A 25,682-nucleotide genomic window follows, 5' to 3' on the forward strand; every position below is an offset into this window, starting at 1 on the left:
AAAGTCAATGATTCTCGGATATGTCAATTTTCTGATGTCAACTTTTTCAAAAGTTTTTACCCTTCTCCTTCATTTTATTAGAGAATTCTCTTAAGCTTTTGCTCAAAGTCCAATTTTTGAAATTACGCGTTGTCCCGCATCAGTATAACAAATTCAAGAAATGCCAATAGTTGGGTCCTAAATGTCCTTCATCGATCGACATGCATAATTTTTGGTTCACCAAATTTTCACATTTTTTCATTTTGTTTTACTATAATTTTTTCATGATTGTGCTGTATCGCAAGTGCCTTATTTTGTAACCATAAATTAGGTAAGACCTATGGCGGGAAGAGTACGGACATTGCGAGATCACGTTGCGGCTGTTGCTGTGCGCCTTATTTCTTTTTTTTTGTGGTAAACAACAGAAATATCTGTTCTCTGACTTTTCTTTCTTCTATGTTTTTTGCTTTTTTCTATCTCTTTTTACAAAGCCAACCTACTTCAGAGTTTATACTGATGATATCAAATTGACGAAAGGGCTTCAAATTTTCCTAGTTACATTGATTGTTTTCGTTCCAATTTTGTTATCATGCTGAATTTTTTTCTGAATTTGCTTTCGACCATAAGTAACATCAAGCAACAAGTGAGGGTAGTTTCTTTTAATATGGAATAATTCAAATAATTATATGGAACAATAAACGGGTCTCAATTCATATTGTAATGAATATTTGAATGCGAATTGATTGAACAGCGACGAAAAGTTACAATTATGCGATGTGCATTATAGGTTAAAAGAGGAAGAGAGCGCGCATTAATTAGTCCATTACTTGGACTATTTGACAATTCCAGCCCCCATAATTTCACGAAAAATGTTGTCGATTGAATTATATTTTGATGTTGTACTTCTGACGTCATTTTTTTTACTAATTCGATTACCGAAATTGTTGTTAATTGAACAACCATTCGAACATTTACTTTTTTTTCTACTTTTTTTCGAGTCGGAACAAGACAGCTTTTTGACTAGTGAACCCCTAAAACCCCCCGATCTGTGCAAAACTGTTTCTCCGCGCTCCAAGGCCACGAACCAACCGTGAGACTCCAAATCTCGAGGTCGCAGGTTCAAGTCGAATATGTACCGAAGTTATAGTAATGATTGTTATTATTACACAAGCAATTCTTGTGTTAAGATGGAAAAAAAAGATAGGCCTTACTATAACACAAGCATTGCTTGTGTAATAATAACAATAATTGCTATAACTTTGGTACATATACGACTTCGAAATTTGGAGTCAATAACCAGCTATTAAGTACAGCCAAGGCTAAGGATATTAACACAGACTGTTATTGTTCCGATTATCGTAACGAAAGTAGTGGATTATTTCTGCTTTTTAATAAGCCATTTTTGACGTGATTTTTTGTATCATTCAAAAAATATTGTTGTTTTGAGCGTTAATTTGGAAAGATATTTCACCTGTGATCATTTTTTGTAAAGTTTTGTCGGTTAAAAAATTGCCATTTTGGCCAATTTGGGACAATTAACACGCGATATATTTCGCGCTATTAACGCGTAAGCGGAGATTTAATCCGTCAATTAAATCGTTGCAAATTGGTTGGAGAAAGCCTTTTAGCCATAATTGATTTGTTACTAGGAGCAAAGTTTATCACATTGTGCTTAATATGGCGTGTGGAATTTTTAAAATTGCGTGTGTAATTTTTATTTTATTACATTTAGTTTTTTCTTGTTATTGCTGATCCATAGACTGCTGTATAAATTGAGGCATGTTAGCTGGCAAATTTATTTGTTTTAAAATCAAATTGAGTGTTACTGCTAATGCTTCTCAATTGGCGTGCGTCACTTGAGAAATTTTGTAGACTCAATGATTTACTCGTTCAGTTTTTCCCAGTAGCGTTATCGGTCATATTTTTGCTTGTGTATGCGAATTTCATCTTTGCCTCTTTTTTATATCTTAATTATAACTAAAACTATTACTAAAATTATACTAATTATTGATATCAATGCTGTTTTTTGTTTTCTGGCAAGTGTTTGCAAAGCACAGCTTCGCCTCTGTGTCAAATATGAAATACTAAATTATATTATTTATATTTTATCATAGGAATAAGACTGTCTGAACTCAATTGATAATTCACATGTAAGTTAATGCAAAATTTTTCCCACCTTTGAACCCTGGTAATTTAATTTCGAGAACACACTTCTACTATGCTAGCTCTTTCTCCAACCTAAGCCCTATAGTCTTGTGTCTTTTTTCTTACAGTAGACGCTTAAGCACAATTGGTGATAATTATGTTCATACAGGCAGTTTTGTGCTTTTAAATAGAATGTAAATGTTTGAAATAAGATTATAAATTATAACTGGACTTGCAAGAGCAATCGGGACTTTTTTTTCCGTGAACAATTTTTCTTACTTTTTTTGCCGACATGCTCAATTCGGACAAGCTCAAAGGCTGACATGCTCAATTTCTTGAAAGTTCGAAAAAACTTCTTTTTAATTCATGAGGGGTAGTAAATAATCTTTTCAAGTAATTGAAAAAATGTTTTCGTCCTAATTTGTATCGGCTGATTTTCCTTTCTGCAAATGAAATTTATAATTTCTGATAAGCTGTTCAATCAGTTCTTTTTCAAAGCTGGGGGTTTTTAATTTTGATTTAAACAGTTCTTACTAGAATTGAAAAGTGCTTTTTAGTTTGTAAATTTATGATGAACTCATATTTTCAATAATTTTTTGATTTTTTTTTGGTTGAACTGGATCGGCCTACATAATATCGACTTTGTCAACTTATGTTGCGTAGTTTCACAAGCAATTTTTAAAACATGTTTGCCTGTTTCAGGAGTGATGGGTCGTAAAAATTTTGATATAAAAACTTATAGAGCTCGAATTTTTTTTATGACTACAGTTTCCTTCTCGGCTTAACGAGGCTTGACATAAGATTTTCGCTTTATTTGCTGCGCGGTTATTGATTCTCAATGCTTCTCAATTCTCAATGCTAAGGCTATTTTTCGAGCCTCGTCCGAGACAAAGGTATTAAGTTTTTGTAGATATTTTTTTTTTCGATTTTTTCAAGAAGTAATCTTTTCAAATTTCAGCCCAACTTTTCAAATAACTTTTCAAAATAAATGAGTTCTGATAATGCAATAATTCAATTGTATTGCAAGTGTTGCGAAGCTCAGCTTTGCCTCTTGGTTGAAATTTTCCTGCAGAAGCGAGAAGCGGCATTGCGTTAGTTTTTGGTAAGAAAAGTTGTTCTTAGGAAAATTCCGTACTTTTGTTAGTTTCTGTAAAGTTTTTGGAGAATTCGCAAAATCAGTTTTGTTTCAGCTTTGCAAAATTAGTCCGTGTTGGTCAGAAAAGATCATATATTTTATAATAAGGTAGATCAAATTTTTTGGCTGCGTTAAATTGACACTGCAACCACCCCGAGGTTAGTTAACACCTAATTTCTTCAAAAGATGGTTTTCAAAAAGTTTTTTTAGGGAGTGTCATAGTAAAAAGTGATGAGAAAAAATTGCGTGTTTGGAACTGAGAAACTGGAAACATTTAATAAAATTTGATTTTTTTGTAAAAATTAATTGCGAATCCAATGTGCATCAAAATAATAGTAAATAACAGCGAGTTTTCTCTCAAACAAATTACGGAAATTCCAAAAGCTGCAGTTTATAAATTAAATGAACGGTGAATGTTACGATTTAATTACAAGTCCTGCTAATTAGCGGCATCAGAGCTCTGGTTTCAACATTGAATCGTCCAACTGTGAATTGATTGAACTGGTTGGAAATATTTTCCTGTGTAGATTCAGTGTTTTTCTTGGCAATTTTAACTCAAGAAAGCTGGCATGGGCCAAGCATTACGTTATTTTAAAATCCATTCACCCGTGCTTCGATGGCTAAAAAGTAAGCAAGATTTCGTGACTTTTAATTAAGGATTCATCGAACTTACTTTTCCAGTTTCATATGTCTAATTCCTGCTAGACGATTCTGTAGACGATGAGTTTATATAGAAATGCTAAAACTATTTCCTCACTTGAACAAAAGTTTTCGTCGCAATCAGGCGCCATGGAGCTCTATCAAGTCAGCTTCTAGAATAATTTCTCTTAGAAATTCTCCCGATTTGCAGTTGTCGACTGGAAATTTAGCACGTTTCGCAGATGGGTCAGCGGAAGTCAAAATTGGGGAAACTTCGGTTCTTGCTGTGCTAGTTTGGAAACAATCGGATATAAATTCGTCTTCGTTTCTACCGTTGACAGTTTCGTTCAGACAGCAACTTGCATCACTTGGCCGAATTCCTCTGTCGTTTGATAGACGAGACAGGTTCAATTCGCCATTCGAAATACTGACAAGTAGGCTAATTGACAGGTGTATTCGACCAGTTTTCAAGTCCAATATATCTCCGAATGTGGAGTTGACTTGTTCGGTTCTAAGTGACGACTATGTAAATGATGCAGACGTTGCGGCAGTTAATGCAGCCTCTGCATCTGTCGGTTTGTCGAGTTTGCCCGGTTTCGTCCCGATTGGCGCTGTGCGGGTGGCGGCTGTCCACGAGAAGGGAAACGGCAACACATTCTTGGTCAACCCAACTCGTCAGCAAAGATATGAAAGCGAACTTGATTTGGTGGTCTCCGCGGATGTGAACGGTATGCTTTCGTCTATTTGAACTTTTAAGGATTCTTTGAGAAGATGACGATGTGTTTGTTGCCTGAATTTTGATTTTGGGCATAGTGATAGTGATTGCGTTCTGATCATCTTTGATTTAGGTCTCTTTTATATTTGTTTTTCTCAAATCATGTTGAACTGTTTTCTTACGTTTTTCCCCTATGGAATTCAGGTTCATCGTGCAAAGTCTTTGTTCTTGCATTTAAATAGAAAATGATTTGATCAGTTTGTGTTTCTAAACATGCAGTCACGCGTATGTGGTCTGCAAGTTATGTTCTTTGGTCTACCTTGTACCAGATTCATTGTACCAGATTAGTCAATCCTTTTTGATGGTCGCTGTGTATTTAGGAAACATAACTGCGATTCAGTCTGGATGCAATAAAATACCAAAGGAGCTGTTTGTTGAAGCGCTAAAAGCGGGAACTGATCAAGCTACCCATCTGGCCAATCACATCCACGAGTTCTCACTCAAGCATTCCAAGCCTAAAACTGATCGTCTATCCGGCAAAGCGAACTCTCGAATTAGCTTAACTGAAAAAATCTACAAGATAGCACACGAAAAAATATATGGGGTTTTCAAAGATAATTCTCACGATAAAATGAGTAGAGATGATGCCTTGAAAACAGTTAAAGAAGAAACGCTGGGGGAGATGAAAAGTAAATTTATTTCTGGCAGCCAAAATATTGATTCCCGTTTTGATAATTTGCACCAAGTGTCTGCAAATCTGGAGGCTAATAAAGAAACAAGAGATGATATTTCCAATTTTGATTCGGACTTCATTTCCGTAATCGGGCGTTGTTTGAAGTCTCTCGCTTTCGAGGAAAGAAAAAGATGCGATGGTCGTTCACTCACTGAAATTCGCCATATTGATTGTAAGACGTCAGTCTACCCTGCGTTACATGGTTCGGCTTTGTTCTGTCGTGGTCAGACGCAAGTTTTGTGTCGTCTTTCATTTGATTCTCTCTCGGCCTCCGAACGACTTGATCCGATTTCAGCTTCCATTAAAGGACATTTGAGGAAATATTTCATGCTGCATTATCAGTTCCCACAGTACGCTGTGAACGCTTTTTCGGGTCCGAGGGGAGGAGCCAACCGAAGAGAGCAGGGGCACGGGAACTTGGCTGAAATGGGAATTGCGCCTCTGGTTCCGAAAGATTACAAGTTTGCTATCAGGTAAACGTTAAACGTCTCAGTCGATAATTGCAATGCCTGTCATGGCATCTTTTGGGCAAAAGAATGCGTTCTGATGTTCAGGCAAAGGCGGAACCTAACGCAAACTAAATCGATAGTTAGCCCTTAGTTATTTAAAATAGATGGTCCTCCAATATTGGAGACGAGTTTCAAACTTAGTTTTCATTAATTAACAGTTTATTTGTTCGAAAAGCGTGTCTGCCGGTTGCAATTTATTTAGAAAGCTGCTCAGTTCAGTGAAGTGTGTAGAAGTAGACAATTCTAGATGGGAAATATTTTAAGTTAAAATTCTCCCAGGCATAACTTGCTATTTAGGCTGCTCACTGAAGTATTGGAATCCAACGGGTCATCATCTATGGCCTCAGTGTGTGCTGCGTCTATGGCCCTCATGGACGCAGGAGTGGACATAGAGGAACATGCAGCTGGAGTGGCTATAGGACTATTCACAGAACGACACACAGAGGACGAGACATTGATAGAAAGTCACGAACTGCTAACTGATATTTTAGGTATGCTTATATTCTAGTGATACTTGTTGGCTAGCATTTTCAGTATTTGTTTGGCTCTTTTCCTTCTCCCTCCTGCAATTGCTTACAAGTATTTGTTTTTGTTCATTTAGTTCGGTGTTACAAAAATTGGCCTTCGGACTAATTAGGTCATGTCACCTTGTAAAACCCCTCGTTAAATCATTATATTGATGTTTATGTGAGGTGGGGGATTTAAGTGTAGTAGCCAATAAATGTTACTGAGGCTGGTGTTTCAGGCTTCGAAGATTTCTACGGCGAAATGGACTTCAAAATTGCAGGCACTAAATCAGGTACCATAACAGCTTTGCAATGTGATGTAAAGAAGCACGGCATTCCCCTTCAAATAGCCATCGAAGCTGTAGAGCGGGGGTCTTCAGCTATCTGCGAAATTGTTTCAAGAATGGAACAAGTTATCAGTCATGCGAAAGATGTCTCCAAGTCGCCTAACATGCCCAGGCTTAAAGAGTTCTCATTGCCCAAGTATCAGTTCGGAGCTGTCTTCGGACCTGGTAGAATGAATGTGAAACATTTTGAAGAGCGAGGCTGCAGTTTTGTGACCAAAGATGAAAATACTTTGTCTGTTTTTGCGCCAAATGAGCGCATCTTGTTCGAAGTTTCGCAGTCTTTACAAGAAAAACTGAGTGTCATCAAAGAACCTGTTCTGCAGTTTGGTCAAATTTGTAAGGCAAAAATTGAAGAAATTGTGGAAAAGGGCGTTTATGTTACAATATATGAAGGCCAAACGCCAGTTTTTGTGCCCAATTTTCAACTGGATTCGAAAATGATTTCACATGCGTCTGTTTTGGGATGGACTGTGGGTGAGAATGTGAAGGTGAAATACTTCGGAAGGGATCCGTCCAACGGCAAGATGAGACTGTCCAGGAGGGCTCTGCTAGTGCCGGCAGCAGAAATGACTGCCGTTGATTTTCTTGCGAAGAAAACTTGAACAGAGACTCAATCTGAAGTTTGTTTTTGCAAAGTATCAGTTGGATATCCTGATAATTTAGTCTTTTCTATTCATTTTGTTTCTTTTGAATGCTATCGAAATCTTGTAAGGTTTCAATTCAACACAAATTTGTGCTCGCTGACTGCAAAGATCTACCTGGGATTGAGTACCGGTTTGTAACAAAGGGGAAATTTCAAAATACAACAAAAAGGGAGACCCTTTGGGTTGGCAGGGGGTTGAATTCATGAGAGAGAAGGGGCGTCCCCCCCCCCCTAAACCCGCCCTTGATTCAGATGACCTCAGAGGCAAGGAAAACAGCAAGGAACTTGGTTACTTGTATAGTGTGGGTTATTTAGCTTCAGTGCTTTCTGCTGATTTTACATTAGGGTAGGGGACTTTGATGCGCCATTCGATGAGCGTAAATAGCTTTATGCTTTAGTGTTCCGGGTAGGGTGACGTAAACATTCCGAGTTTCAAAAAATTCCAGCTCAACTTTTTTTATGACAAGTTTGTTTTCAGCGCAGGAGGCTTCTATCCAAGTATCGCCGGCTTAGTTGCCGCTTTGTAATTTTGTATGAATGGCATTACAATGCTAGCGATTATTTTTCTCGGCTTTTCTTCCTCGAATTGGTCCTCATTTGAGACTCGGGTCGATTTTTTTCGTTTCAAATAAATTTTTCGACTAAGTGGGCTCTGCATTTTCTGCAGTCTACCTTGCAATGCTATGTTTGTTTTATTGCGAATAGTGCGGACCAGGGGCGGATCTAGGATTTTCTCGAGGGGGGGGGGCGGATTTTCAAAAAAAATTCGAAAATTTTGACGACCTTTTTTTTTAGGTTGACCAAATTGATTTTTCGAGCTCTCCCAAAGCACTGTTTTGCCCCTATTGTGGCAAATTTTTCTGCGCCGCAGGCAAATTTTTGAAAAACAGTCAAAAAGCCGTCTTTGGGCACTTTATGAAAAATGTTGACAAAAAAATCGCGTTTTTTTGGCGCGCGCTCCGCCTCAGAGTTAGTATTTATTGGCGCCAAAGGCGCCCTTAGAAAAATTTTAGTGTCGGTCGGCCAAAAATGGATTTCTGAAAAAGTATCAAAGGGGGGACCCTTTGGGTCGGCAGGGGGTCGAATCCCTGAGGGGGGGGGGGGCGTCCGCCCCTGGTGCAGACTCCACTTTGCCTGTGTTTGTTTTTAAATCAGAGACTGACAATTTTAATGGTTCTCACGTGGTTCTCAGTGAGTTTTGTTTCAGGTATTCAAAATTAGCTCGAAAGACCCATCCCTCTGCCGTAGATTTATCCCAATTTACGATAATGCTCCCAGCCCGATCATGTTCATCTAAAATTGATTACTTTAAAAGCTGTTTCCATATCGAATTAATTCTAAAGCGTGAATGAAATATACATTTTCCCAAAAGCTGTTGAAGTTAGTGTGAAGGATGCGGCGGCTTTGGTTGCATATTTAAAACAATACCCTTTATCAAGCGTCCTATCAGTTTTCATGTATATATTTTTCTCGGAGCGATTGCCGGAGAAAAATATCAGAACAAAAGGCTCAAAAAATTGCTTTGTTTTTACTATATTGAATTACTACGTAGGAGAGATTAAACACTGAATCTGAGTGTTATATTGTGTTTAATGGTTTGTGTTGCCAATCAAAAATCTCTGCTTTTCTCAAAAACCTCGGAAAGTCAGTTTCAAATTCAAAAACATCGTGCACTTTCGCGCTGTTGAAGAAGTGTTTAGTTTTCACTGCTTTGAAATATTAAAAGTAATTACCTTTTTTCTCTCAAAAATTGACTGATTTTTTATGCTGAATAAAATAATAACTCAGAACTTTTTTTTACCGTTATTGTGCTGGATTGGGTAATCTTCTCCATGGCAGTAAGGTCAGTATTCAAACAATTCAAAATTGGGCTAAAATTGAGAAAGTGGATTCAGGCAAATGGTCTGTGTCAGCTGGCGTGATAATATTTTCACGTAAATGTTATCAAACCAACCTTCAAAGCAGTCTGGTTTAACAAAAAATACATCAAGTGAAGAAATCTCGATAAACCAATGAATAAGTGGAATTAAGAAGTCCGGAATCGTTCCGGCAGCTTTAAGAATAAAAGGGAATGAACTATAGTAGGGTGATTTTTCTTCCCGATTTCGACTACCTCAAGAAAAGTGCGTGATGAGTCAAGTGTGGTATCAGACAAAACATTTTCTGTGGTGATTTGGATTCCAAAAAAAATCCATAAAAATATGTAAGTGTCAAGAAAAATGGTTCGCCTTTTGGTCCCAGTTTCAAGAAATTGGTGGCAACAGTGGCTACTCAAAGTTGTTGAAATCTAAGTTGATCCTACAGCAATTTTGATGTTATTTTAGCTATATTTACTGTTATACTTGCAGTTGTTTAACCCATTAATTACTCTTGAGAAAAAAAATCTTATTTTTCACTCAATAGTGGTCGAATCATTATGCGTTGATTGCGCAATTCTAGGACGACGATCGAAAAAAAATCAGATTCAGTTTACGGAGTATCAAACTGTAAATTAGTTTTCTTTACAATTTACGAACTTAGACAAGAAATGAAAGCACGATATTCAAGTTGGTAACTACTTTTGTGAGAAGTGAGTGAACAGTTTCAGCTGCGCTAAATCTCAATTTTTCAGTTTTTGTGATTCGATTGTAATGCGTACCAATTTCTCCGGCTAATAGACAGAAGTTATAATACTAACTAACTGGCTTACAAAATTTCTAAATCAACAAAAAAAAATAAATAATTTGTCAATTTCTTGATGTTGAGAAAAGAAACGGGGGACGGTTTTCATGCTGGAGGGATCGAGTGCTTGAAAAATTTCAACCAATCAAAATCGCTAGCCGTTTCTAATGGCTAAATGCCTTTCTCACAAAATTGAAGTCAATATTAGCGCAGAATGATAAAAAGAATAAATATGCTAGTTGCAGATATAATAGGTGCAGGTATGATAAATTTAGTTTTCTGTTTTTCCCTTTTTCGTAAATCGGTATCCTAGAAATATTGAAATTGTTCCAATGCGCCTTCGATTTAGCATTAGTTTCATTCATCTGCTCATTATATAATCGGTCAATATTAACACTAATGGCCTGGTTTTATTGCTTACTTTGAGATTGTTGCAATTTTCCTGAGATTTTTGAATACTCAATTCTGATTGGCTGGAAATAAGCCAAATTAAATTTCAAGCTTTCGGTCCCTCGAGCATGAGGGAAGCCACCAAAAAAAAACTCATTTACGAAACGGTTTCAAGTTTCAGTACTTTGTCCAGCTATCTGCACTTCTGGAAGATTCCGTCTCGAGATTTAAGTTATCTTGATAGAAATTCGGTATCTTGATAGAATTTCGGTACAATCGTGTCTCTAGAAGATTTTACAGCAACTTATCTGAAATACAAATTTAACCAAAAATAGTTTAAAATTGATTGGTTTTTCAGCTACAAAACTAGGAAAAGTTTGAGAATGAGCTTTGAATAAACAGCAGGTTAAAATGCAGAAGACAACATTGAAATGATGCATGATGCAAAGTAAAAAAATCTTCGTTGGTTCTTTATTCAAAAGTAGGTTTATTAGCTTAAGATCGAGAACAACATTCAACAGCAGATTGACCTTAAAATTCAGTGATGTTTATTTGGTTATTTAATACTAACAACTTTTCTTTATTTTACCAGACCGCTTTTTTTCAAAGTACCTCACTCGCTTCATTGCACAGTTATCTAATAGAATCTCTTAATAGCATAAACTATTTCCTGTAATTTACATTTTATAAAATTTTGTTAGTTCTATTTTGTAGTAATGATTTTGATTAATTGTTTTCGCAAAAGCGTTTTAGTTTTAGTTTAGTTATTTTTAAGAGTTACTCACACTTGAGTACCTCGTGGCAAAAATAGTGATGTGGTCACAAAGCGTGGATGTAGCTCGGTGGGTTAGGCCGGCTATAGAGCATGCTCAGGACGTCCTCTCTGGTGGGTTCGGCCAGGAAGGGGAGTATGATTTCGTGCTGGTTTTTTAAGGGGTCCTGTTTTGTGTTAACTTTTTTGTTATAATATTTGTTTGTTTTCCTTTTGTTTCGTTGATTGTGTCCTTTTCTCAAAAATCAAATAGTAGGGTGAGTTTTCTTCCCGATTTCGACTACCTTAAGAAAAACGCGTGATGAGTCAAGTGTGGTATCAGATAAATCATTTTCTGTGGTGATTTGGATTCCAAAAAAAATCTATAAAAATGTGTAAGTGTCAAGAAAAATGGTTCGCCTTTTGGTCCCAGTTTCAAGAAATTGGTGGCAACAGTGGCTACTCAAAGTTGTTGAAATTTAAGTTGATCTTACAGCAATTTTGATGTTATTTTAGCTCGAAGCATTCTGCGTTGATTGCGCAATTCTAGGACGACGATCGAAAAAAAAATCAGATTCAGTTTACGGAATATCAAACTGTAAATTAGTTTTCTTTACAATTTACGAACTTCGACAAGAAATGAAAGCGCGATATTCAAGTTGATAACTACTTTTGTGAGAAGTGAGTGAACAGTTTCAGCTGCGCTAAATCTCAATTTTTCAATTTTTGTGATTCGATTGTAATGCGTACCAATTTCTCCGGCTAATAGACAGAAGTTATAATACTAACTAACTGGCTTACAAAATTTCTAAATCAACAAAAAACTAAGAATAGGTTGTCAATTTCTTGATGTTGAGAAAAGAAACGGGGGACGGTTCTCATGCTGGAGGGATCGAGTGCTTGAAAAATTTCAACCAAACAAAATCGCTAGCCGTTTCTAATGGCTAAATGCCTTTCTCACAAAATTGAAGCCAATATTAGCAGAGAATGATAATATAATAAATATACTAGTTGCAGATATAATAAGTGCAGGTATGATAAATTTAGTTTTTTGTTTTTCCCTTTTTCGTAAATCGGTATCCTAGAAATATTGAAATTGTTCCAATGCGCCTTCGATTTAGCATTAGTTTCTTTCATCTGATTATTATATAATCGGTCAATATTAACACTAATGGCCTGGTTTTATTGCTTACTTTGAGATTGTTGCAATTTTCCTGAGATTTTGGAATACTCAATTCTGGTTGGCTGGAAATAAGCCAAAATAAATTTCAAGCTTTCGGTCCCTCCAGCACGAGGGACGCCACCAAAAAAAACTCATTTACGAAACGGTTTCAAGTTTCAGTACTTTGTCCAGCTATCTGCACTTCTGGAAGATTCCGTCTCGAGATTTAAGTTATCTTGATAGAAATTCGGTATCTTGATAGAAATTCGGTACAATCATGTCTCTAGAAGATTTTACAGCAACTTATCTGAAATACAAATTTAATCAAAAAATAGTTTAAAATTGATTGGTTTTTTAGCTACAAAACTAGGAAAAGCTTGACAATGAGCTTTGAATAAACAGCAGGTTAAAATGCAGAAGACAACATTGAAATGATGCATGATGCAAAGTAAAAAAATCTTCGTTGGTTCGTTATTCAAAAGTATGTTTATTAGCTTAAGATCGAGAACACCATTCAACAGCAGATTGACCTTAAAATTCAGTGATGTTTATTTGGTTATTTAATACTAACAACTTTTCTATATTTTACCAGACCGCTTTTTTTCAAAGTACCTCATCGCTTCATTGCACATTTATCTAGTAGACTCTCTTAATAGCATAAACTATTTCCTGAAATTTATATTTTATAAAATTTTGTTAGTTCTATTTTTTAGTAATGATTTTGATTAATTGTTTTCGCAAAAGCGTTTTAGTTTTAGTTTAGTTATTTTTAAGAGTTAGTCACACTTGAGTACCTCTTGGCAAAAATGGTGATGTGGTCACAAAGCGTGGATGTAGCTCGGTGGGTTAGGCCGGCTATAGAGCATGCTCAGGACGTCCTCTCTGGTGGGTTAGGCCAGGAAGGGGAGTATGATTTCGTGCTGGTTTTTAAGGGGTCCTGTTTTGTGTTAACTTTTTTGTTATATTATTTGTTTGTTTTCCTTTTATTTCGTTGGTTGTGTCCTTTTCTCAAAAATCAAATAGTAGGGTGATTTTTCTTCCCGGTTTCGACTACCTCAAGAAAAGCGCGTGATGAGTCAAGTGTAGTATCAGATAAAACATTTTCTGTGGTGATTTGGATTCCAAAAAAAATCCATAAAAATGTGTAAGTGTCAAGAAAAATGGTTCGCCTTTTGGTCCCAGTTTCAAGAAATTGGTGGCAACAGTGGCTACTCAAAGTTGTTGAAATTTAAGTTGATCTTACAGCAATTTTGATGTTATTCTAGCTCGAAGCATTCTGCGTTGATTGCGCAATTTTAGGACGACAATCGAAAAACAAAATCAGATTCAGTTTACGGAATATCAAACTGTAAATTAGTTTTCTTTACAATTTACGAACTTCGACAAGAAATGAAAGCGCGATATTCAAGTTGGTAGCTACTTTTGTGAGAAGTGAGTGAACAGTTTCAGCTGCTCTAAATCTCAATTTTTCCATTTTTGTGATTCGATTGTAATGCGTACCAATTTCTCCGGCTAATAGACAGAAGTTATAATACTAACTAACTGGCTTACAAAATTTCTAAATCAACAAAAAACTAAGAATAATTTGTCAATTTCTTGATGTTGAGAAAAGAAACGGGGGACGGTTCTCATGCTGGAGGGATCGAGTGCTTGAAAAATTTCAACCAAACAAAATCGCTAGCCGTTTCTAACGGCTTAATGCCTTTCTCACAAAATTGAAGCCAATATTAGCAGAGAATGATAATATAATAAATATACTAGTTGCAGATATAATAGGTGCAGGTATGATAAATTTAGTTTTTTATTTTTCCCTTCGTAAATCGGTATCCTAGAAATATTGAAATTGTTCCAATGCGCCTTCGATTTAGCATTAGTTCCATTAATCTGATTATTATATAATCGGTCAATATTAACACTAATGGCCTGGTTTTATTGCTTACTTTGAGATTGTTGCAATTTTCCTGAGATTTTTGAATACTCAATTCTGATTGGCTGGAAATAAGCCAAATTAAATTTCAAGCTTTCGGTCCCTCGAGCATGAGGGAAGCCACCAAAAAAATCTCATTTACGAAACGGTTTCAAGTTTCAGTACTTTGTCCAGCTATCTGCACTTCTGGAAGATTCCGTCTCGAGATTTAAGTTATCTTGATAGAAATTCGGTATCTTGATAGAATTTCGGTACAATCGTGTCTCTAGAAGAATTTTCAGCAACTTATCTGAAATACAAATTTAACCAAAAAATAAATTAAAAATTGATTGGTTTTTCAGCTACAAAACTAGGAAAAGCTTGACAATGAGCTTTGAATAAACAGCAGGTTAAAATGCAGAAGACAACATTGAAATGATGCATGATGCAAAGTAAAAAAATCTTCGTCGGTTCGTTATTCAAAAGTATGTTTATTAGCTTAAGATCGAGAACAACATTCAACAGCAGATTGACCTTAAAATTCAGTGATGTTTATTTGGTTATTTAATACTAACAACTTTACTTTATTTTACCAGACCGCTTTTTTTCAAAATACCTCACTCGCTTCATTGCACAGTTATCTAATAGACTCTCTTAATAGCATAAACTATTTCCTGTAATTTACATTTTATAAAATTTTGTCAGTTCTATTTTTTAGTAATGATTTTGATTAATTGTTTTCGCAAAAGCGTTTTAGTTTTAGTTTAGTTATTTTTAAGAGTTAGTCACACTTGAGTACCTCTTGGCAAAAATGGTGATGTGGTCACAAAGCGTGGATGTAGCTCGGTGGGTTAGGCCGGCTATAGAGCATGCTCAGGACGTCCTCTCTGGTGGGTTAGGCCAGGAAGGGGAGTATGATTTCGTGCTGGTTTTTAAGGGGTCCTGTTTTGTGTTAACTTTTTTGTTATATTCTTTGTTTGTTTTCCTTTTATTTCGTTGGTTGTGTCCTTTTCTCAAAAATTAAATAGTAGGGTGATTTTTCTTCCCGGTTTCGACTACCTCAAGAAAAGCGCGTGATGAGTCAAGTGTGGTATCAGATAAAACATTTTCTGTGGTGATTTGCATTCCAAAAAAATCCATAAAAATGTGTAAGTGTCAAGAAAAATGGTTCGCCTTTTGGTCCCAGTTTCAAGAAATTGGTGGCAACAGTGGCTACTCAAAGTTGTTGAAATCTAAGTTGATTCTAGAGCAATTTTGATGTTATTTTAGCTATATTTACTGTTATACTTGCAGTTGTTTAACCCAATAATTACTCTTGAGAAAAAAAATCTTATTTTTCACTCAATAGTGGTCGAATCATTCTGCGTTGATTGCGCAATTCTAGGACGACGATCGAAAAAAAATCAGATTCAGTTTACGGTGTCTCAAACTGTAAATTAGTTTTCTTTACAATTTACGAACTTCGACAAGAAATGAAAGCGCGATATTCAAGTTGATAACTACTTTTGTGAGAAGTGAGTGAACAGTTTCAGCTGCGCTAAATCTCAATTTTTCAATTTTTGTGATTCGATTGTAATGCGTACCAATTTCTCCGGCTAATAGACAGAAGTTATAATACTAACTAACTGGCTTACAAAGTTTCTAAATCAACAAAAAACTAAGAATAATTTGTCAATTTCTTGATGTTGAGAAAAGAAACGGGGGACGGTTCTCATGCTGGAGGGATCGAGTGCTTGAAAAATTTCAACCAAACAAAATCGCTAGCCGTTTCTAATGGCTAAATGCCTTTCTCACAAAATTGAAGCCAATATTAGCAGAGAATGATAATATAATAAATATACTAGTTGCAGATACAACAAGTGCAGGTATGATAAATTTAGTTTTTTGTTTTTCCCTTTTTCGTAAATCGGTATCCTAGAAATATTGAAATTGTTCCAATGCGCCTTCGATTTAGCATTAGTTTCATTCATCTGATTATTATATAATCGGTCAATATTAACACTAATGGCCTGGTTTTATTGCTTACTTTGAGATTGTTGCAATTTTCCTGAGATTTTTGATTACTCAATTCTGATTGGCTGGAAATAAGCCAAATTAATTTCAAGCTTTCGGTCCCTCGAGCATGAGGGAAGCCACCGAAAAAAAAACTCATTTACGAAACGGTTTCAAGTTTCAGTACTTTGTCCAGCTATCTGCACTTCTGGAAGATTCCGTTTCGAGATTTAAGTTATCTTGATAGAAATTCGGTATCTTGATAGAATTTCGGTACAATCGTGTCTCTAGAAGATTTTACAGCAACTTATCTGAAATACAAATTTAACCAAAATAGTTTAAAATTGATTGGTTTTTCAGCTACAAAACTAGGAAAAGTTTGACAATGAGCTTTGAATAAACAGTAGGTTAAAATGCAGAAGACAACATTGAAATGATGCATGATGCAAAGTAAAAAAATCTTCGTTGGTTCGTTATTCAAAAGTAGGTGTATTGGCTTAAGATCGAGAACAACATTCAACAGCAGATTGACCTTAAAATTCAGTGATGTTTATTTGGTTATTTAATACTAACAACTTTTCTTTGTTTTTCAAAGTACCTCACTCACTTCATTGCACAGTTATCTAATAGACTCTCTTAATAGCATAAAATATTTCCTGTAATTTACATTTTATAAAATTTTGGTAGTTCTTTTTTGTATTAATGATTTGGATTAATTGTTTTCGCAAAAGCGTTTTAGTTTTAGTTTAGTTATTTTTAAGAAATACTCACACTTGAGTACCTCTTGGCAAAAATAGTGATGTGATCACAAAGCGTAGATGTAGCTCGGTGGGTTAGGCCGGCTATAGAGCATTCTCAAGACGTCCTCTCTGGTGGGTTCGGCCAGGAAGGGGAGTATGATTTCGTGCTGGTTGTTTAAGGGGTCCTGTTTTGTGTTAACTTTTTTGTTATAATATTTGTTTGTTTTCCTTTTGTTTCGTTGGTTGTGTCCTTTTCTCAAAAATCAAATAGTAGGGTGAATTTTCTTCCCGATTTCGACTACCTCAAGAAAAACGCGTGATGAGTCAAGTGTGGTATCAGATAAAACATTTTCTGTGGTGATTTTGATTCCAAAAAAAATCCATAAAAATGTGTAAGTGTCAAGAAAAATGGTTCGCCTTTTGGTCCCAGTTTCAAGAAATTGGTGGCAACAGTGGCTACTCAAAGTTGTTGAAATTTAAGTTGATCTTACAGCAATTTTGATGTTATTTTAGCTCGAAGCATTCTGCGTTGATTGCGCAATTCTAGGACGACGATCGAAAAAAAAAATCAGATTCAGTTTACGGAATATCAAACTGTAAATCAGTTTTCTTTAAAATTTACGAACTTCGACAAGAAATGAAAGCACGATATTCAAGTTGGTAACTACTTTTGTGAAAAGTGAGTGAACAGTTTCAGCTGCGCTAAATCTCAATTTTTCAATTTTTGTGATTCGATTGTAATGCGTACCAAACTCTCCGGCTAATAGACAGAAGTTATAATACTAACTAACTGGCTTACAAAATTTCTAAATCAACAAAAAACTAAGAATAATTTGTCAATTTCTTGATGTTAAGAAAAGAAACGGGGGACGGTTCTCATGCTGGAGGGATCGAGTGCTTGAAAAATTTCAACCAAACAAAATCGCTAGCCGTTTCTAATGGCTAAATGCCTTTCTCACAAAATTGAAGCCAATATTTGCAGAAAATGATAATATAATAAATATACTAGTTGCAGATATAATAAGTGCAGGTATGATAAAATTAGTTTTTTGTTTTTCCCTTTTTCGTAAATCGGTATCCTAGAAATATTGAAATTGTTCCAATACGCCTTCGATTTAGCATTAGTTTCATTCATCTGATTATTATATAATCGGTCAATATTAACACTAATGGCCTGGTTTTATTGCTTACTTTGAGATTGTTGCAATTTATCTGAGATTTTTGAATACTCAATTCTGATTGGCTGGAAATAAGCCAAAATAAATTTCAAGCTTTCGGACCCTCCAGCACGAGGGACGCCACCAAAAAAAACTCATTTACGAAACGGTTTCAAGTTTCAGTACTTTGTCCAGCTATCTGCACTTCTGGAAGATTCCGTCTCGAGATTTAAGTTATCTTGATAGAAATTCGGTATCTTGATAGAAATTGGGTACAATCATGTCTCTAGAAGATTTTACAGCAACTTATCTGAAAATACAAATTTAATCAAAAAATAGTTTAAAATTGATTGGTTTTTCAGCTACAAAACTAGGAAAAGCTTGACAATGAGCTTTGAATAAACAGCAGGTTAAAATGCAGAAGACAACATTGAAATGAAGCATGATGCAAAATAAAAAAATCTTCGTTGGTTCGTTATTCAAAAGTATGTTTATTAGCTTAAGATCGAGAACAACATTCAACAGCAGATTGACCTTAAAATTCAGTGATGTTTATTTGTTTATTTAATACTAACAACTTTTCTTTATTTTACCAGACCGCTTTTTTTTCAAAGTACCTCACTCGCTTCATTGCACAGTTATCTAACAGACTCTCTTAATAGCATAAACTATTTCCTGTAATTTACATTTTATAAAATTTTGTTAGTTCTATTTTTTAGCAATGATTTTGATTAATTGTTTTCGCAAAAGCGTTTTAGTTTTAGTTTAGTTATTTTTAAGAGTTAGTCACACTTGAGTACCTCTTGGCAAAAATGGTGATGTGGTCACAAAGCGTGGATGTAGCTCGGTGGGTTAGGCCGGCTATAGAGCATGCTCAGGACGTCCTCTCTGGTGGGTTAGGCCAGGAAGGGGAGTATGATTTCGTGCTGGTTTTTAAGGGGTCCTGTTTTGTGTTAAATTTTTTGTTATATTATTTATTTGTTTTCTTTTTATTTGGTTGGTTGTGTCCTTTTCTCAAAAATCAAATAGTAGGGTGGTTTTTCTTCCTGGTTTCGACTACCTCAAGAAAAGCGCGTGATGAGTCAAGTGTGGTATCAGATAAAACATTTTCTGTGGTGATTTGGATTCCAAAAAAAAATCCATAAAAATGTGTAAGTGTCAAGAAAAATGGTTCGCCTTTTGGCCCCAGTTTCAAAAAATTGGTGGTAACAGTGGCTACTCAAAGTTGTTGAAATTTAAGTTGATCTTACAGCAATTTTGATGTTATTTTAGCTATATTTACTGTTATACTTGCAGTTGTTTAACCCATTAATTACTCTTGAGAAAAAAAAAATTATTTTTCACTCAATAGTGGTCGAAGAATTCTGCGTTGATTGCGCAATTCTAGGACGACGATCGAAAAAAAAATCTGATTCAGTTTACGGAGTATCAAACTGTAAATTAGTTTTCTTTACAATTTACGAACGTAGACAAGAAATGAAAGCACGAGATTCAAGTTGGTAACTACTTTTGTGAGAATTGAGTAAACAGTTTCAGCTGCGCTAAATTTCAATTTTTCAATTTTTGTGATTCGATTGTAATGCGTAGCAATTTTTCCGGCTAAAAGACAGAAGTTATAACACTAAATAACTGGCCTACAAATTTTCTAAATCAACAAAAGACTAAGAATAATTTGTCAATTTCTTGATGTTGAGAAAAGAAACGGGGGACGGTTCTCAAGTTGGAGGGATCGAGGGCTTGAAAATTTTCAACCAATCAAAATCGCTAGCCGTTTCTAATGGCTAAATGCCTTTCTCACAAAATTGAAGTCAATATTAGCAGAGAATGATAATATAATAAATATACTAGTTGCAGATATAATAGGTGCAGGTATGATAAAATTAGTTTTTTGTTTTTCCCTTTTTCGTAAATCGGTATCCTAGAAATATTGAAATTGTTCCAATGCGCCTTCGATTTAGCATTAGTTCCATTCATCTGGTTATTATATAATCGGTCAATATTAACACTAATGGCCTGGTTTTATTGCTTATTTTGAGATTGTTGCAATTTTCCTGAGATTTTTGAATACTCAATTCTGATTGGCTGGAAATAAACCAAATTAAATTTCAAGCTTTCGGTCCCTCCAGCACGAGGGTCGCCTACAAAAAAATTCATTTACGAAACGGTTTTAAGTTTCAGTACTTTGTCCAGCTATCTGCACTTCTGGAAGATTCCGTCTCGAGATTTAAGTTATCTTGATAGAAATTCGGTATCTTGATAGAAATTCGGTACAATCATGTCTCTAGACGATTTTACAGCAACTTATCTGAAAATACAAATTTAATCAAAAAATAGTTTAAAATTGATTGGTTTTTCAGCTACAAAACTAGGAAAAGCTTGACAATGAGATTTGAATAAACAGCAGGTTAAAATGCAGAAGACAACATTGAAATGATGCATGATGCAAAATAAAAAAATCTTCGTTGGTTCGTTATTCAAAAGTATGTTTATTAGCTTAAGATCGAGAACAACATTCAACAGCAGATTGACCTTAAAATTCAGTGACGTTTATTTGGTTATTTAATACTAACAACTTTTCTTTATTTTACCAGACCGCTTTTTTTCAAAGTACCTCACTCGCTTCATTGCACAGTTATCTAATAGACTCTCTTAATAGCATAAACTATTTCCTGTAATTTACATTTTATAAAATTTTGTTAGTTCTATTTTTTAGCAATGATTTTGATTTAGTTTTAGTTTTAGTTTTAGTTTAGTTATTTTTAAGAGTTAGTCACACATGAGTACCTCTTGGCAAAAATGGTGATGTGGTCACAAAGCGTGGATGTAGCTCGGTGGGTTAGGCCGGCTATAGAGCATGCTCAGGACGTCCTCTCTGGTGGGTATGATGGGAGTATGATTTCGGGCTGGTTATTTCGTTGGTTGTGTCCTTTTCTCAAAAATCAAATAGTAGGGTGATTTTTCTTCCCGGTTTCGACTACCTCAAGAAAAGCGCGTGATGAGTCAAGTGTGGTATCAGATAAAACATTTTTGTGGTGATTTGGATTCCAAAAAAAAATCCATAAAAATGTGTAAGTGTCAAGAAAAATGGTTCGCCTTTTGGTCCCAGTTTCAAAAAATTGATGGTAACAGTGGCTACTCAAAGTTGTTGAAATTTAAGTTGATCTTACAGCAATTTTGACGTTATTTTAGCTATATTTACTGTTATACTTGCAGTTGTTTAACCCATTAATTACTCTTGAGAAAAAAAAATATTTTTCACTCAATAGTGGTCGAAGCATTCTGCGTTGATTGCGCAATTCTAGGACGACGATCGAAAAAAAAATCTGATTCAGTTTACGAAGTATCAAACAGTAAATTAGTTTTCTTTACAATTTACGAACTTAGACAAGAAATGAAAGCACGAGATTCAAGTTGGTAACTACTTTTGTGAGAAGTGAGTAAACAGTTTCAGCTGCGCTAAATCTCAATTTTTCAATTTTTGTGATTCGATTGTAATGCGTACCAATTTCTCCGGCTAATAGACAGAAGTTATAACACTAAATAACAACTGGCCTACAAAATTTCTAAATCAACAAAAGACTTAGAATAATTTGTCAATTTCTTGATGTTGAGAAAAGAAACGGGGGACGGTTCTCAAGTTGGAGGGATCGAGTGCTTGAAAAATTTCAACCAATCAAAATCGCTAGCCGTTTCTAATGGCTAAATGCCTTTCTCACAAAATTGAAGTCAATATTAGCAGAGAATGATAATATAATAAATATACTAGTTGCAGATATAATAGGTGCAGGTATGATAAATTTAGTTTTTTATTTTTCCCTTCGTAAATCGGTATCCTAGAAATATTGAAATTGTTCCAATGCGCCTTCGATTTAGCATTAGTTCCATTAATCTGATTATTATATAATCGGTCAATATTAACACTAATGGCCTGGTTTTATTGCTTACTTTGAGATTGTTGCAATTTTCCTGAAATTTTTGAATACTCAATTCTGATTGGCTGGAAATAAACCAAATTAAATTTCAAGCTTTCGGTCACTCGAGCACAAGGGACGCCTACAAAAAAATTCATTTACGAAACGGTTTCAAGTTTCAGTACTTTGTCCAGCTATCTGCACTTCTGGAAGATTCCGTCTCGAGATTTAAGTTATCTTGATAGAAATTCGGTATCTTGATAGAATTTCGGTACAATCATGTCCCTAGAAGATTTTACAGCAACTTATCTGAACTACAAATTTAACCAAAAATAGTTTAAAATTGATTGGTTTTTCAGCTACAAAACTAGGAAAAGTTTGACAATGAGCTTTGAATAAAGAGCAGGTTAAAATGCAGAAGACAACATTGAAATGATGCATGATGCAAAGTAAAAAAATCTTCGTTGGTTTGTTTTTCAAAAGTATGTTTATTAGCTTAAGATCGAGAACAACATTAAAGAGCAGATTGACCTTAAAATTCAGTGACGTTTATTTGGTTATTTAATACTAACAACTTTTCTTTATTTTACCAGACCCCTTTTTTTCAAAGTACCTCACTCGCTTCATTGCACAGTTATCTAATAGACTCTCTTAAAAGCATAAACTATTTCCTGTAATTTAAAATTTTCCTAGCTTATTTTCTATTGTATTCTGTTTTAAGAGCATCAATACAACGGTTTTTGCCAATACATCCATTGTCTGTATTTGTAAGGCCAGCACTAGTGCTCAACCTAGCTAAGTAGCTAAAGAGCCCAGTGGTTCATGTGCTGTATTTGAGAAAAAACTAAAACTCTCCCGTGTAGATTTAAAAAAATAACTCAGGTAAACTTTAAATACTGTTCTAATTAAGCAATCTTTAAATAAGAAGTTAAATTTTTTGAGATGTTTCTTGTTTTTCTTTCATTGTGTATGCGATTTGAAACTTCTAGAGTTTAACAAATTTTACTAATTTCATTCTTTTTTAATTTATTAGTTGAATAAAAAAATTGAGCGAATTGAATTCGCTAAATTATTACCTTTTCAACGTTATGAACAATACATTTCTTTCAACGTAAGGAATTAAGTTTTTACTGGATGATGTTATTTGAAAACTAAACGTATTCTGACTGTGGGAATTTGTACACGATTCTTATTCAAAAATACAGCATATACAAATCGCAAACTAATTGAATTTCAAACTAAGATACAAAAAGTTTTATTTTAAACGAAAAAAAATTGCATAAAGACAAAAGCCAAAAATTGCTCAAAAACCATCATTTTCTCTCTAGCTTTTCGGATCATTTTTTGCGGACTGCTGTTGGTTATTTCTGTGACAACGTCAGTTGTATTAGCTACTTTTATATTAATCAAATTTACAGAAAAACAAGGATAGCCGGTTACTGTGCTAGTAGCACAGAATGTTCCGGTCATAGTCTTGAAAAATACAAAAAACTAAATTTTTCAAATTAGTGTCGTTCGTTTTTTTTCTGCGTGGTGTGATAAAAAGATCTGAATTAAAGAATAGAACTTGGGCATAATTGACAATCCTAGTAAAATAAGCTAATTGGAAAATACTTTTTTAAAGAAAAATATCTAGACAAAAACAAAAAAATTTTTAAGTTTTTGGTTCACAAACTGGCGCTAACAAACTACAAAAATTAACTTTAATTGCTCAAAATTTGATTTTTTTTGGCTTAAGTTAAGCATAACTAATCTGTAGAAAGTCTGCCTAGCCTCAACTTATTCGCAAAAATTTCAAACTGGTTTTTCTCAACACTGAAAAAATTATATTCAAAATTTTTTCAATTCATTTGAATCACAATTGAAAGAGATTTAATATGAATTATCACTCGACCCATTCCAATGACTATTTATGGTACCTGATTTTGCTTAGGAAAAAGCTAAAACGCACCCGAATACAAAATTCCTCCCCATTTTTCAAATGGTCAGATCAAATATTTTGAGCTGAAATGGCTTACGAATAGAGTGAAAAGAAAAACATAATGTAAAATTTTAAGACCTGAATTAATGATATAAATCTGAAAACAAGACGTATTTAATTAAAACAAGGACAGCTGGTTACTGTGCCAAAAACGCTTTTATATTAATCAAAATTACAGAAAAACAAGGATAGCCGGTTACTGTGCTAGTAGCACAGAATACTCCGGTCATAGTCTTGAAAAATACAAAAAACTAATTTTTTCAAATTAGTGTCGTTCGTTTTTTTCTGCGTGGTGTGATAAAAAGATCTGAGTTAAAGAATAGAACTTGGGCATAATTGACAATCCTAGTAAAATAAGCTAATTGGAAAATACTTTTTTTTAGAAAAATATCTACACAAAAACAAAAAAAAATTTTAAGTTTTTGGTTCACAAAATGGCGCTAACAAACTACAAAAATCAACTTTAATTGCTCAAAATCTGATTTTTTCTGGCTTAAATTAAGCATAACTAATCTGTAGAAAGCCTGCCTAGCCTCAACTTATTAGCAAAAATTTCAAACTGGTTTTTCTCAACACTGAAAAAAATATATTCAAAATTTTTTCATTTCATTTGAATCACAATTGAAAGAGATTTAATATGAATTATCACTCGACCCATTCCAATGACTATTTATTGTACCTGATTTTGCTTAGAAAAAAGCTAAAACGCACCCGAATACAAAATTCTTCCCCATTTTTCAAATGGTCAGATCAAATATTCTGAGCTGAAATGGCTTACGAATAGTGTGAAAAGAAAAACATAATGTAAAATTTTAAGACCTGAATTAATGATATAAATCTGAAAACCAGACGTATTTAATTAAAAGAAGGACAGCTGGTTACTGTGCTAAAAGCGCTTTCATGTTAATCAAAATTACAGAAAAACAAGGATAGCCGGTTACTGTGCTAGTAGCACAGAATGTTCCGGTCATAGTCTTGAAAAATACAAAACATTATATTTTTCAAAATAGTGTTGTTCGTTTTTTTCTGCGTGGTGTGATAAAAAGATCTGAATTAAAGAATAGAACTTGGGCTTAATTGACAATCCTAGTAAAATAAGCTAATTGGAAAATACTTTTTTGTAGAAAAATATCTAGACAAAAACAAAAAATTTTTAAAAAGTTTTTGGTTCACAAACTGGCGCTAACAAACTACAAAAAATTAAATTTAATAGCTCAAAATCTGATTTTTTTTGGCTTAAGTTAACATTAACTAATTTGTAGAAAGCCTGCCTAGCCTCAACTTATTAGCAAAAATTTCAAACTGGTTTTTCTCAACACTGAAAAAATTATATATACAAAATTTTTTCATTTCATTTGAATCACAATTGAAAGAGATTTAATATGAATTATCACTCGACCCATTCCAATGACTATTTATGGTACCTGATTTTGCTTAGAAAAAAGCTAAAACGCACCCGAATACAAAATTCTTCCCCATTTTTCAAATGGTCAGATCAAATATTCTGAGCTGAAATGGCTTACGAATAGTGTGAAAAGAAAAACATAATGTAAAATTTTAAGACCTGAATTAATGATATAAATCTGAAAACTAGACGTATTTAATTAAAACAAGGACAGCTGGTTACTGTGCTAAAAGCGCTTTTATATTAATCAAAATTACAGAAAAACAAGGATAGCC

General features: G+C 34.5%; 2 protein-coding genes across 2 annotated transcripts in view; both read left to right on the plus strand.

Moving 5' to 3' along the window:
* LOC134843697 (uncharacterized) overlaps nucleotides 1-25,682 on the plus strand; it is a 340,267-nt gene that overhangs the window by 306,250 nt on the left and 8,335 nt on the right. The gene's annotated exons all lie outside the window — the stretch shown is intronic.
* On the plus strand, nucleotides 3,649-7,384 carry LOC134844521 (polyribonucleotide nucleotidyltransferase 1, mitochondrial-like). The gene is made up of 4 exons (XM_063861241.1): nucleotides 3,649-4,626; nucleotides 4,994-5,819; nucleotides 6,153-6,346; nucleotides 6,601-7,384. The coding sequence occupies exons 1-4, from the start codon at nucleotides 3,996-3,998 to the stop codon at nucleotides 7,308-7,310; spliced, it is 2,361 nt and encodes a 786-aa protein (XP_063717311.1). The 5' UTR covers nucleotides 3,649-3,995; the 3' UTR covers nucleotides 7,311-7,384.

This window comes from Symsagittifera roscoffensis, chromosome 4, assembly GCF_963678635.1.
Source record: "Symsagittifera roscoffensis chromosome 4, txSymRosc1.1, whole genome shotgun sequence".
Taxonomy (NCBI): domain Eukaryota; kingdom Metazoa; phylum Xenacoelomorpha; order Acoela; family Convolutidae; genus Symsagittifera; species Symsagittifera roscoffensis.

Bases quoted from the DNA above. Each gene is read 5' to 3' on its own strand.
- LOC134844521 (XM_063861241.1), top strand. From the start codon at position 3,996: ATGCTAAAACTATTTCCTCACTTGAACAAAAGTTTTCGTCGCAATCAG. The intron at 4,627-4,993 runs GTATGCTTTCGT...CTGTGTATTTAG, and splicing joins GGTCTCCGCGGATGTGAACG to GAAACATAACTGCGATTCAG. The intron at 6,347-6,600 runs GTATGCTTATAT...CTGGTGTTTCAG, and splicing joins ACTGCTAACTGATATTTTAG to GCTTCGAAGATTTCTACGGC.